This window comes from Malurus melanocephalus, unplaced genomic scaffold (assembly GCF_030028575.1).
Source record: "Malurus melanocephalus ecotype Western Australia unplaced genomic scaffold, MMel_1.1 scaffold_0, whole genome shotgun sequence".
Classification (NCBI taxonomy): domain Eukaryota; kingdom Metazoa; phylum Chordata; class Aves; order Passeriformes; family Maluridae; genus Malurus; species Malurus melanocephalus.
This window is the reverse complement of record NW_026623232.1, coordinates 1,927,586-1,942,533: the sequence shown is the minus strand read 5'-3', so window position 1 is coordinate 1,942,533 and position 14,948 is coordinate 1,927,586. Positions and strand designations below refer to the sequence as shown.

Below are 14,948 nucleotides of genomic sequence, written 5' to 3'. Positions count from 1 at the left end.
TATTTGCAGTATGAGACATTTGACTACTGACCTGTTGGAGAAAAATGAACCCTGACTATAAATTACACACTCTTGCTGAAAACCAAAAATAATACCAATGAACTTYTTTAGACAACAGAGTGGGATCACATAACTGTCCACTTCTCACCTCCAATGGGGTTAATTTGATCTTTCYACACATCAAAACAAGCTAAGAGATCTTAGGAATTATTGTTCTTCCACCTGAGGAGTAGACATATAGTACTTCTTGATGAAGGCCATCAAAAAATAAGTGTGTAAGTCTCAAAACATGACTAAAAATATGCATGCAAGTCTCAATACATGTTCATCTTAAGAAAGTTACCACCTGAAAAATTCTGTATCTACTGAAGCCCATTTCTGAGAAAAATCAATGGGTAAAGCAGGGATAATCCAACTCCAGTGCAATGTCTTTCAAAATCTGGATGCATGACAAATGAGTTTCAAAGTGGAATATTACATAAACATTACACAGTGGTACTCTCTGTGATATCAGAATCAGTGTGTGGCAACCTGGGTGAGTCTGATCCTCATAACCCCTTTATCCAATCAGTGTAGAAGGAGGTAAGAGAAAGAAAGGAGTTGTCCTGAAAATATTTCAGAGTACTTAACAAGCTTTTGCTCTGAATTACCCCTTAGAGAAACCTCCTCATGATAGAGGCAGSTCTACTTTGCTCCCACAGTAGTTTAAACCCGCCTTCCCAGTTGGCTCCTTGTCCTAGTGTATTACAGGGGAAACGACAGCCTCTCCACAGCCTTCCCCGCAGCCTGTGACACAGCTGGCACAGGTCCTGCACATCTGTAACAGCACCTGTCATGCTGCACCAACAGCATGGGAAGGGTACAACTCTTGATTCCCCCCAAAAGAATCTCTCCATAGAGCCAAGTTGAACATTTACAGTTTCATGATCACTGGGATTCTCTAGCAAMCTATTCTGCAATGCTAATACAACAGCACCCACAAGGAGTTAAGGAGAACCGCAAGGATTTCACCCTGGCCACAGGGGCTGGCTGCAGCTTCCCCTAAGACCGCATTGGACCTGATGCAGCCACAACTGCAAAAACTATGAATTGAATTACAGTGATTGCTTATTTTACCTCGTTAGGAGAAGTTCATACAAAATGCTGTAGCTACTTTTAGTGCAATGTATTAAAAGTGTGTACACACAAAATGAAGATATCACCCAACCTTAAGTATGTAAAAGGTTACAAATATATACACATAAATAATTTATATTGATATTTTACATATTTTCAATATATAAATACAGCCTATAATATATATTTATAAAAATAAAAATACAATACATATACAAATAAAAATTCAGGAGATTATAAACTGCTACACTTCACTGCAACTTATTTTTTATAATTTAGACATAAATTCATTGAATATATTGCCAGTGAAAGTTTATGGAGATTTAGTGAATTTGGATTTCATATAGAAAACCTGCCAAAAAGATTTTCTGTGGTCATTTGTTTTTTGCTTATTTTTATGAAAGAAATATTACAGTATTGATTATTTTTGAGGTATACTGATGAGGAGTAATTTGGAAAGAAAATAGTAGTTCCTGTATTATGTTTATGAAGCAAAACATCATGGATAAAGCATGTAATTCCTATGGGTTTTAAAAAAATAATATTTTCTCCTGGAGTACGAGGTGGAAAAAAAAAGGAAGTGCATTAAAAATTGGCAATTGAGGAATAGTGTAATAATACTATTACCACCTATTATTTATGCTAGTGATTTTTTTTTAATCTTCATTCCTTTAAAACAGATGGATACACCAAGCTGCTCAAAAAAAMCAGTACCATGTCCACACACAGCTTAAAGAATTATATTGTCATCGTGTTATTAACATTCCKCATTTTATCTTATTTCAATATATATCTGGAGAGACCAGTGGAAGGCAGCTTTAAGGTCTCACTGCTTAGGACCTTATCATAAGATTTTATAGCAGCAAGAGCACAAATACAGAGCATGTGGAGTTGACTAAGATGCTTGACGTGATGACTGTAAATTGTCCATGTTTTGCAGCTGTAGTAAGGAATGGTGTTGACAGCTATGTGGTACACATTTACTTTTGTTTGAAGTTGAATGCCTCTTTCATTCTAGACACACTGCTTTAATCTCCAAAAAGCTGTGCTGGCTTTTGCTACAAGCTCAGTAAATACTGCATTGCTACAATGTGAAGTTCATCTTCAACATCTTCCTGGGAAGAAGTGGGAGAATCCCCCTTACTCCTGGGAAATGCATGAAGCCACTTCTTGCAGAAATACAGGGAGTCTGCTCTGTGGAAATTACAACACTCTCTTTAAAAATGCATGCTTACAYTTCAAATATATTATGGAAGCAGCCAAGAAAATGTAAAACTATTTTTCACATTCTTTCAGTATTCAATTTCTAGATGTTTTAATTCTGTAGACATGGGAGTGTTTTCCTGTTGTAATTATATATGTTAGAACTTAACATTTTTCTGCTTTAAGTAAGAATTTTTCCAACAATTTTATTTTCTGCTTTTGAAGCATAAAATTTGACAGAATCAGCAAGGAATTCAGTCCTATTACATAGTTAAACATATGAACAACTGAAGRACAAGCTGGTTGTTATAGGATGGGTCACAAAGGAATTTTTACTCTGTTCTCCAGTGAAACTAAAGTGAAAATACTTGTGTAGAAAAATATAACCAATTTCATGACCCCTTGTAATAAGAGATTGGGAAACTTTGCTGTGTCAGGCCCTGAACTCATTTAGTTCACATTGTAATAGCAGTCAGTCTTTTACGGTTATTTGGTATATCAGGCATTTTTGAGACCTCTCATACAAAACAGTTGATTTTCCTACCAAGTGGGTAAAGTCAWAGAGGTTCTTAATTTGTTGGGGGGAGGAAAAAACCAGCCTAGCACAGGAAAATTACTGAACTTCATGAAGAAGACTAACTGAAGCCAAATTTGTGCAAAGTCACGTTACAACATATGACATTTAAAAACATAGTACAGTGTTAAAAGCAAAGATTAACTTCCATTGAGGCATGTATCAATCCATGTATGTAGACACAACACAGACACACTATTCTATAAATAACAGACATACTACTGTTAATGAGTATCTCTATGGACATTATTTAGCAGAATAATATTTCCTTTATTTTTTTAACATATACTTTGCCAGATAAAATAAGAGTTTTCACTTTGGGACATAATTTGCTAATTGCATTAAAGTAATATTTCATAAAGGTGGTGATTTTTGCAAGGTAGCCTAAAAGTTGATTAGCAAAGTATAATGACTATTCTGATTGCAATTAAAAAGCCCTTCCAAATGGGTCAACACACCTAAGTGCTATCTGCAGTCATTTAGATTTTAACATCATGGTTATTACTTATTATCAGGCTGCACAATGAGATATTGATTACTTTTAACCTTTAGATCTCAGAATTCAGGAAAAGTCAAGGTACTAGCACATCCTACCTTTCCTGTCTGGTAAACTTATGGCCTTTAGTGGAGTTCTAATGATTCTTATTGGCAAGGCAAAACTGAAATTAGTTTATTCTTTTGGCTCATGCAGAAATGATGACATACCTAAAAATATTGCATGCATAGCAGATTTGTAGTTACTCCCTACAAGGGGCTTAATCCTGAAGTGTGCTGAGCTTCCTCTAAAGTGACAACCATCATTTTCTTCTGACTAAAACTGACTGTTTTAGCAGCTCTGTGCAGGCTCTGATGGATTACCAGACAGACAKAAGGCATCCTGGGCTGTGCAAAATATGCAGCTTAGGAGCAAAAATCTTCACGTTTTCTAGTTTATAACCAATCCCCTAAGCATATTGTCCAAATATATCACTCTGYAGGCTGTTAATCTTTTAATAAGTTTTCTTTATATAGAAAATCTACTTGAAATAAAGACTGAACTACAATGCAGCTTCAGTAGGTACGCAGATCTCGCTTTAAATGGAACAAAGTAATCCAATTAAAATAATCTGGTTTACAAGTTAAAATGATACGAAGAACATTAATTGATCCTTATAGGCTGCTGTTATTTGAGCCCTCTCTCTGTTTGTGCACCATTTGGAAACGCTTTGCACATTTGTATCCTCTAATAGTAGAGAACTCAGGCCCCCAGTTCAGGAGAATTATGGGCAAGAGAAACATATAACTGTTATGTGTTAGATTAATTTGCAGAACACTTGGCATTTTATTGCCAAGTAGTCAAATTGTTCCAAGTTGTTCCGGAAGGTTGTTATTAATAGTATGTTTTCTGAGGAAAGTTCTGTCTACTTTTGGAACTGCATTTCTGTTGCCAAGGAAACTCCTTGAAGCACAGCATTCTAGGAGTACACTGCTGCTTTTGTTTGCCAGTATCCTATTCATATCATCTAAGTAAGCACTTTACATACTTTAGCCTCCAGTTTCAAATGTTGAAGTTTTTATGTATTTATATTGCCACATTAAATATAGTTTGTGCTTCTTTTTAAACTCAGGGATTCTTGCAAGATTATTTTAACGGTTGCATTAAAGAACAGTTTTGGGGTTTTTTTTCTTTTTTTTTTTTTCACAAGTTTGCAATAAATTAGTTTTAATTTGAATAATAGCTCCATAGGTTATAGCACTAGTCCTTAAGTGTTAATTATCTTTTCACTCTGAAATTAATGTAGTCATTTCCTACTGACTCCTCTACACCATTATTGAAGTGCTGAGGAAAACATGTCATTGAGTTCTGAGCCAGAACTGTTGTTGTGATTAATCCTGGTCACATGGCCAATCTCTGCCAAAAGGAGATCACTGAAAAAAGGTGACAAAGACAGTGATTTCCTGTCAGCAAAGAGTACGACAGGGCTGTCTAGAAGTGATGCAAATGAGGGAAACTTTCACCACGGTTTGTTTGATCCACTCCGGGCCACAGCACACTGAGCCAGGGAGAAAGGCACAATGGAGCAGCAGCACACCCAGAGGAGGAAATTAACTGCACCTTCCGAACAGGGATAGAGCTTMCAGCACGGAAACAAAAACTGCTGAGAGATTTTTTTCCCCTCAACTTTTTTTTTGAAATATATCCTTAGGTTTTGATGTGCATTTCTGKGTTATTTAATACAGTGGACCACTTTCCTTTGATGAAAGAGTTCAGCAGTTAACCTGTTCAAAAGCTGTGCCAACTAAATGCTTTCAAAATCCTTGCACTACTACATATGGATCTTTTTCCATCTATCATAATCATTGTTGCTGAAGACTTACAAGTAAAAGACTTATGGCTTATGCACTTTGTATTAAAACCACCATGCACCGCTTGTAATCAGACAGAAAAAAAATATTTCTTTTATTTGATATTTTCAAATGCTTGGTTAATTTTGTTCTGAACATACTAACAATTCTAACAATCATACTGCACTTATTTAAATAGGGTTTTAATCTAACACAATTAAGTTTTGCAATTAATCTTCAGAGGAAAATGGAAAGAATTATCATTAACTTTTCTGCTAGTATACTCATTTCTAATCTTGACAGTTCCAGTAAATACTGATTTGCTTCATTTTTGAACATTCAAGGTACAGAATTACTCAAGTTCCTACTAAAGGACTAATTAGCAGAGTTTAAATTCTTTAGGTTTGATCCTCCAGTAACGGCACATGAATAAAGCTGAAGTCAATGCAAGTTCTGTGTACTTAGAGCTTATGAGATCAGGCTCACATGCAGTAGATTAAAATGAAATAAACATGATACATTTGGCATTAAACTGAGCTATTATTGAAGTACAAAGAAACAAGAATCCAAAAACTTGGAAATATTCCTTTTATTTTTTTTTCTTAATGAATAGATAGAGCATTAGAGGATAAATAAGCTGTCATCAATTCATTCTGTGACTGCCGTTTTATCAAACACTACCTGATTTTCAAAATCATTAGCTAGTTTAGGACTGTAAAGTAGAAATCATTTAGGGCTATATTCTATTTTTTTAACCTTTGCACTGAAATCTAGGAATTCTAGAAAAAGTAATACATTCATATTTGGTGTTACAAAATCTATGGCTGTGCTGTTGCTATTATAAGGGCAAACTAAAACCTAGTTAAAGAGAGATAATAAGGATCCTAGCAAAAAAACTATAAAGTTCCTGGAATATTACAAAACAAAATTAAGCTGAGAGTTGACTTAAGTGCATACTGACTCYGGAAATCGAGTGCTGTGAAAATACTCTAACCATGAAAATACATTTCATTTTCCTATATACAATTTTAGCATTTATATATTGTGTTATGCTRCTTTAATGTATGCTTTTCCCTTCCGAATTACCTGTTTCATCATTGCTCCTTCCCATTCATAGACTCCTTAGGGGCAATGATTACTGTTGGTAATAGTGATACCACAGCAGGTTCCCTGGCACAGGCGGCTTGCTGAGCTGGCTCTGAGCTGCAATTACTTGTCAGCTCAGCAACTGGGAAGAGGGATCTGTGGTTTTAGGAGAATCCACGAAAATGCAGAGAGTGCAATTAGCAGGTTCACATTTGAAGCTGTAATTGATAAAGGGAAACTAAAGCAAGACCTGTGTTTTCATAACACCCCACATCACTGAGGAACCCTGATGATAATAGCTGCCTGCATTTCTCTCCCTCCAGAGCACAACGGCTGGGCTCCCTGGGAASTGCCGGCAGTGCTCACACGCACTCGGCTCTCCACCACTCTGTAAAAAAGCCTCCAAATGAAACGGGTGTCACCATTGATTAGAAGAGAGGTTTACTAGGCTAGTTTTACAAAATTATTAATACTCTTTTTGAGAGCGGGATCCATTGTTACACAAATCTCTGAAATTAAGGATGATAAACACCTAGTGATTTATCTGATCTTTCCTTTGCTAGTGCAGAACTGTTCCCTCAATTACATTTGTTAATGTTGTCTTTTGTCTACTTTTAAACGTCTGAAATTATGGGGCTTTCAACACTTCTTTGCAAGGTTGTTCATTGTGGGATTTGGGGGTTTTTGTTGGGTTTTTTTTTTTGTGTTTTGGAAAGTAAGATTGTTCTAAATGCAATGCACTGAAGATTTTTACATTACCTGCAAATATCTTCCTGCTTTGTGGACACTCAGTCATGTCTCATGCAAAATCTGCATTTGTACTTAAGGGTCTTGTTCAGTCCTTAAAAATTTGCTTGCTGCTCTTATTAGAAAGATAAATGCAATGAATATTCACTGCAGGAGGGCAAGGAGTCTATTTCTATCTTTCTTAAAGGGTTTTTTTAGTGACCAAGTACTAGATAAGCAGTTTTGAGACAGAGGTTCAAATCTAGTAGAGTAGCCAGTGACCTCCTAGCAGAAATCACAGGACAAATAAGCTGTCTGTTCTTTGGAATCAGTGCTGGCTTGTCTCAGCTACAGCTACCGGCTGCAGACTCAGCTACTCTGTCATACAAACTTTCTGCTTTCAGAAGTGTCATGGTCATCGTAACACAGAATTTTATAATATTAAGAAACTATTCCCATTTTGCATATACTATTCCCCATTTTGCCACCATACCATACTGCACACATTATTGTTGCTCATTTTCACTCTTCTCTTCATGCACTATTATCCCAGCTTCACCATCTATAATTATTCTTAGGGGTTACGTTTGGAAATGAGAAAGGGAAATATGCTAAATAACATCTAAAATACTTGGACTGGCAACTGAATCTTTGTTCCTTTTCACATTGATGGATGAATTTTTACCTTAAAATGTATGTTTAGTGTTTTTTGGATTTTGGGGTTTTTTCATATAGGACTAAAACTAGTGGTTAAATTAGGCATGGTACAGGCTGGCCTTATATGGACAGGTACTACCAAAACACCTTATTTTAGACCCACAAGAAACTTTTTACTCATTTCTGACATTGTTTATTTCTGAGCCTGGCCAATGCCAGGTCTATTAATGAGTGATAAAGTCTGATGAAGGATTTAGAAAGTTGGGAAAAAGACATAAGCAAAAATAAAAAATAATTGTCAAAGCAAGAAATGAAAGCTAGTGAATGAAATTCACTTTCAGCCTAAAGTAGTTTGGATCTGAACTATATTTGCATTTATAAACATATTTTAATGCACATGACAACCSCATCTTACTGGGTATTTCAAATAAAATAACTAAAATAAGAAAGAATAAAATTCAAGAACATCATAAAGAAAATAGGATGCCAAAGCAAGAAAAAATATTATAATCAAGAAATTATCAAATCACGCAATCATAGAAGAAAGAAAACAACTTCTATTTGACCTTGAATGTACCATTCATTTGATAAGAAATAAAAAAAAAAAGCTGGAGGGTAGTTGTTTCTTGTCATTATAGTGTTGCTGATTCTGTGGTTAGTTATTAATTTTATTTTTTATGATTCACAATCTGCTCTTTGAAATATGCCATATGCTCAAAGCAATTCAAGGATGACAACTGTCAGAATTACTCCAATAAAAATTGCCTAAATGAGGAAGATTTACTGCAGCCTGATATTTCTGTTGAAAGCCCCTCCTTTCTTTTCCCCACCACCCCTCAGACCCGTAGCTCCTCAGACACACAGTGAAGCTTGAATCAATTTTTGGATCAAATCACACATTTTGAGGAAATTCTTACAAGTACTGTCTATCTAAAAGAAGTGATAAAACTTCTGGGTTAAGACTGCTATGGCAAATAAAAGAAACCATGTGTGTCTGTATGCATATATACATATATATATATATATATATACACAGATACATATATACATATATATATGTGCTAGAATTAGACCCTATAACCTCACCCTACAAGTTCAAAATCATGTTGCTCAAATCACAACCAAGTGTGAAGACTTAACATGACAATGTCTACTTTATGTATTACTAATAAAAATTAAATTGGAAGAGTCCTGTATCCTGGCAGCAGCAAACCAAAATCAAGGCAAATGTCTTTCTTTCCAGATGAGGTCTGAAAGGTGGATAAAAAACCAGCTGAAAGCTCCAATCAAAACACATTTTGTTAAATGTTCCCATTTCATTTTTTTTCCTTCATTTTGTTTCAGTCTATTTATTAATGCAGTTTCATTTATTTCTATTCATCTTGAAGACAAATCTTTGTCCTTCTATAGAATTACACCAAATAGAATGTGATAAAGGGAACTTTCTTGCAATTATGATGTCGGTGCAGCCTGTCAGTGCACAGGGGATGGAAATGAGGTTGGGGACAGGGAAGGGAATTCTAATAGACACCATGATACATACAATGAACGCAGCGATATCCTGTGAGAGAAAGACTTGTCAAGCTAATCAGATCTTCTCTAGCTAGGTAAAGGCAGTAACGGCAGTGCTAACCTTGTAAAGATGCTGCTGCTGCTCCTCTGACATCATCAGGTCATGGCTGTCCATCACGATGGATTCCATGTCAATCAGCCAATCCCAGAGCTCCTGGTATTCTGAATCAAAGTCCAAAAGGCTGTAGATAAGGAACAAAATGTATTATGCATAAATACTGTRTAGTTGTTAAAATCTTGTATTAGAATAATATATTCTTGAAAACTCATGATGTTCCAAGTTATATTTCTAAAGAGACATTCTGTATTTTTACAGAGTGGATGAAAATGAAAACTGAAATCCAATTTAAGCCAGTGCCATGACCTAAATTCAGCGGCTGATGCCAAATCCTGACAACTGTTGGCATACTGCATTTACTTCAAAAATTTTGAAATACAAATCCCCTATAGATGTTTAATGTKTTTTACAGTGCTAGCTTTATAGTGAGCAAATATTGCAACAATCATCTTGATACAATTCATATGAAAATATTATTTACATCAAAAATYACTCAATCCATTCCGCCATTCCTCTGCTGTCTATCTGCCTATCTTTGTAAATATCCTACATTTATTTTCATGGATGAGTAGCCAGCATTTCAACTTAACGCCTTAAGATAGGCTTGAGTGAATATGGTAAGCCAGTGAGAACTAAGGCCAGATACAGTATTAGACAGGTGTTCCCTACAGACATGTAAGAAACAAAGGTAAGGACAGGAAGTCAAAACAATGAATCCTTGAATAGCCAGCAATCATTAAAATTCAAAGGAGGATCACTACGGTTTTCAACAAAATAAATCATTAGAATAAGGAGCTTAAAAGGATTAATGTGATTCTCTATTGAAAGCCTAGTGAATAAGTAAAGCATAGATTCTTCTAAAACACTGTGATACAAGACAGAAGGTACATGCTGAAAAACTGCACATTCRTCAAATAGATACCTCTTGAAAAGGAATCTTCAAATTTGCAAAATTGGAACTAACAAAAGCCTTGCCAGTAGTATCAAAAAACTGCCATACTGATCAAAGAATAGTGCATGTTCCATTGAAGCTAATTTCTCCAAATATTAAGAACATTTTTAGCAACCCCATTAAAAAATTAGCTGTGTTTCCACTGAGAAATAACAAACTAAATGTGCTTTTGATTTCTTCAGTATTATTACAGTTTTATTTGTTATTAAATAGAGTACCATGTGCGTGGTAATTTTGAAAGCTTATAGATAAAGTTGTGACAAGTAGAACTGTCTTTCCTCAAGAAAGCAGGCAAGGGAGAAGAAAGCATTTGWCTTCTGTGGTATTATTTTCAATGAATTGACAACAAAGGAAGTATTGTAAAATGCACAAGCACTGATTCCTCTTATGAAGCAACCCTCTAGTTTAATCCACTGTACTTAGTATACTTTTACTCAATAATTTATGACATGCACTTACTTAAAACTGACTGCTGCCCTGAGAAGGTAAGCAGTGTTACTATAAAGAAAAAAGCACAAAAGGTCAAGTTACTATTATTGAAATATAATCGTTTCATTTGGAGTTCAGGGCTTTTCTCCTRTTTCAGAAGATATTTGACTCAGATATCATTTGGAAGCTAAAAGAAAACTAAACTCCATTTTGAATGGTATATTTGGAAATGATACTTGATCTTCAACCCTTCCTCAGAAATCTGTAAAAGCATTCTGCATCTTCAGTACCTACTGCTCCATTTCTTCCCTTCCATCTTATCCAAATATTATTCAAAGCCATAAAGCTGACAGGCAGTTATTAAAACATACRTTTTATGACATGTTAAATTTCATAACGTATAAATTGGTACAGATTCAGTTGGACTTGGATAGTTTGCACCAGTGAAAATCCTAAATTAAGAGATGAAGTGAAACAAAGCCTACACACAGAATGGGATGGGATGCCTTTGGAAAGTGCACTAGGAAGTAGACTTGGATTTTCCTATAATAGGCAGAAGATGTGCTGGATCCAAACATCTGCTTTGTGTCTAAAGATCCACATCTTACTTACAGTCCAAATTGGTCAATTTATTTGTGTAACGGAATGAACTTATCCTACAAAGAAACAGAAAAAAAMTTTTCTTTGACCTTTATAAAACACAGATAAGCACTGGAAAAAATCTGAAAATTTGTATTTCAAACTAATGTTCTAAATAGGAGCTCAACCCAAAACAAAGAATGACAGAAACAGGGTTCATTGGAAAGAGAACAGGAAGGGATACAAAAAGTACTGCGATATTTTTTGCCCCATACTTCACATACTGTGCTTATTCTCTCTTTTTTCTTTTCTTTTTCTTTACTTTTTTTTTTTTTTTTGTGAACTAGAGTAATCTGGGAGCACTTTTAAGCAACAGTCTGTGGCTCAGTTATTTGCCTGAGCCTGAAGATAGTGCAGTCAGCCTACAAAGCTTCATCAATATTTTTTAATATGATTTCAATACTTTTAATGGTTTTAGAATATCTCTAATGTACATTTTAAAAACATGTTTGTTTTTAAAATTAATGTCTTACGTCTAAAAGGCAAAATGTAGTGAACACTATTAAATTACTATTTAATAGTTGAAGAGGATGCAAGTTACTAAGTTATTTAATCCTGGAAGAGGATGCAAGTTACTAAGCTGCTAAAAAGATAATGAGAAAAATCAAGAAATTGTAGGACCAGAGAGAGGTTAAGATTAAAATGTACCTGTCGGTACTTCTGTGGTATATTTARTTTTACTTTTTTATTCAGAGTCTACTTTTCCTGAGCTTAGCAGATCTTTCGTTCATATTGCCACAGGCAGAACCAGGGAAAGCATGACTTCTGAAACACTAAAGTGTGTTAAAAATGCAAGAATCATAGGAAAGATCTAATTTTGGTTGATTGTATAATTCTGCCAATCACTAAAAAAAGGAATAAATTAGGTCATCTGTTTATTGAAAAAGAAAAAAGTCCTACATTAAAAGAACCCAAGCATTCCCAACAAAAATGCTATAGTATTAGTTAAAGGGTGGGTAAAAACAGCTTCTTTGATGTAGGTTTGTTGGTTAATAAGCTAAAACCATTAGCTATGTAATAACTAAAATTACATTTACAAGTGTACTTTGCCTTGGTAAACTGGGAATCAGATATRCAGAATTGCATGTCTAATCCCTTGAACCCTAAACATATTTCTTAAAATGTGGACACCAATTTATTATTTTGAATGAAAATTCATGAGCACCTTTCTCATGAGAAAACCTGTTCGTCTGTGGCATTAATAAATAAAAAGAAATGTGAAGCTATTTCCATCAGCCTTTTTCCCCATGTTTAACACACATTTCCAGTTCGTAGCATTTCTTTGATGGCGCAACTCACATGGCATTATAAACATACTGGTACACCTACCARACAATTCAGCCAGACAAAAAGTTCCTTCAAGTTTCTGGGTCATAATTTTATGAAACTCTTTTCACAGATTTTTCTTAGCAATATATAGGAGAATTCAGAGTTATCACCTTAGCAGCTTTAAARTTGTCTTATATTCTGCACATACTTGAAGCCTCCTCTAATGCATTTCTCTCCAAGCCTCATCCATGAAGGCCCAATGCTCACTGATGACAGGAGCTTAGGATGTGGCTTTTATGTTGTGCAGTGGTGCTGTCCATATCTCCCAACAGGACCTGTGCACACTCCTCTGCAGTTTTAGGGGGTACAATATTTCAGGCAGATTTGCTAAACCATTTTACACCTCCTCTCAGCTACTCTTGGGTACCTATGGCTAGTTGGTGTTCTCTTGCAGTGGATACTCATTATTTTCTCTTCCTTTGTCACTTTAACCATTTTCATTCAAATATACATAAACCCTCCGTATTGCTGTTTTAACAAGATTATTGTTTTGCAGGAAATCTYCTGTTCTTTTACACACCCACTAGAATCACTCTATTCTGCAGWTACTACCCTACCTATCTCAGTTTAGCTATTTCCTGCTCAAAATCAACTCCCGAATCTCCTACACACACAAACACACGAGCGCACACACACACATGCACACGTCATATAAAAAATTCTTCATTGAACTGTTCTCCCTGTGGACATTCTTCTTTTTCCTAGGTCAAACTTCCACAACAGCTAATGAATAGATACCCTAATTTATGCAAATAGCCCCTTCTCTGTAGAGATCTCAATCTTTAGCCAGGTCGTGCTACGCGGAGTTTCTGTCCACAGCTTTTATGCAGTAAGAAAACATTACATCAACTATTTTTTAAATAGCTGAAAGGCATTTCCATTTTTTTCAACACAGCACCTCAGACTGGTTCAACTGGTCCAACTGAAAGTTTTCCAGCTGAATTTAGTCCCCACTAKTTTCTACAATGGCTGCATMTGTGGTATTGTACTGGTCCGACTCCAGCCCTTTGCCCCCTGAAGTTACTGTTGAGCTTTGAAGGGCTGAGATGTCCTCAGGGGCATAGAAAGGTGGCCACAGCACGAAAAAGCAGGCAGTACTAGCAGATGACCATTTCCAATTCTAAGCATGTACAAGTGAAAGCAAGTGCATTTAAGAAAATATTTGCTTATCACATATGGCATGTCGAGTTACAAACTTGGATTTCTCTGTGAAGCTTAAAGATTTACACCCTGGTACCCTCAGGAAAATCAAATGTCTGTTGAYGTGTCTTACATCCCCCTCAATATTCCAACTTTAAGCCTTGATCACATTCAGTGGTGGCTGCAAAATTAGAAGCTGGTTTTGAACATGTAGCCTTAGTGTACATTTATATACATATACACACCAATTCTGAACAAATTATTTTTATGGTTGGCACTAGCTGCACTGGCATGTTTGAGAATCTGACAGATTTCTGCATATGTAATCAAGATCTCAGCAATCCTACATAATTAGCCCACATCAACTTTTCTAAAACAGTCATYTTTCTGTATAATAAGAGGGGATGTTTACAAGGCTCATTTATCTTTACAGTTGGTAATTTAATAAAACTGTGTTTCCAAGACCTGAACATTGAGTTAACAATTGGAAAGGGAGTTCTGAACATGAAGAAATCACGAACATCTTAGTCAATKACTTTCCTTGCATATGAAACTGCAGGCAAAAGTTTTCCCAGTTACAAGGAAATTTCTATGAGGATCAGGGTGTATCCAAAAAATGAGCACTAGTTGGCTATTAAAACTGCTATTGACCCACACTATTATGATCCAATAGATATATTTTTTATGTTCATTTTGGGGTGGTAGCAGTTGGAAGATTTGGTTTTTGAAAGACCRTAAAGGAATTTAAGTCTTAATCCAGAACTACAAGTTTCCTTGACTTCCTTTCCAAGTTTTCTTTTTCCTTTGTGAAAAAGAGAGGGCAGCAAGAAATCATTTTAGCAAAGTCCAGTCATGAATTTGTTCAAAAATTTAAGAAAGAATGCTTTTGCRTGTACACTTATATATATAACCTATGCATGGCTGTGTGTTAACATTAATTAAAAAGAAAACAACTCAAGCAAAAACAGTTTTCAAAAAAAGGGAAAAGAGTTAATGCTTTCTTGAAGTTCAAAACCAGGATATTTGAACTATAAGWGAATGGCTTCATATTAATATTTCCTAGTCACTAGAAGAACAATGATTATAGAGGTCTTGCAGAGGTACTATTACACTATAATGATTCTTCCTTGAAGACATTAAGA

The 14,948-nt window shown here is 35.3% G+C and overlaps 1 protein-coding gene across 1 annotated transcript in view; it reads right to left on the bottom strand.

The window, feature by feature from the left end:
- Positions 1–14,948, bottom strand: part of AKAP6 (A-kinase anchoring protein 6) — a 212,129-nt gene that overhangs the window by 68,864 nt on the left and 128,317 nt on the right. The window contains exon 8 of the mRNA XM_057363796.1: positions 9,321–9,441. Coding sequence (XP_057219779.1) covers positions 9,321–9,441 — 121 coding nt within the window. The remainder of the gene's footprint in view (positions 1–9,320; positions 9,442–14,948) is intronic.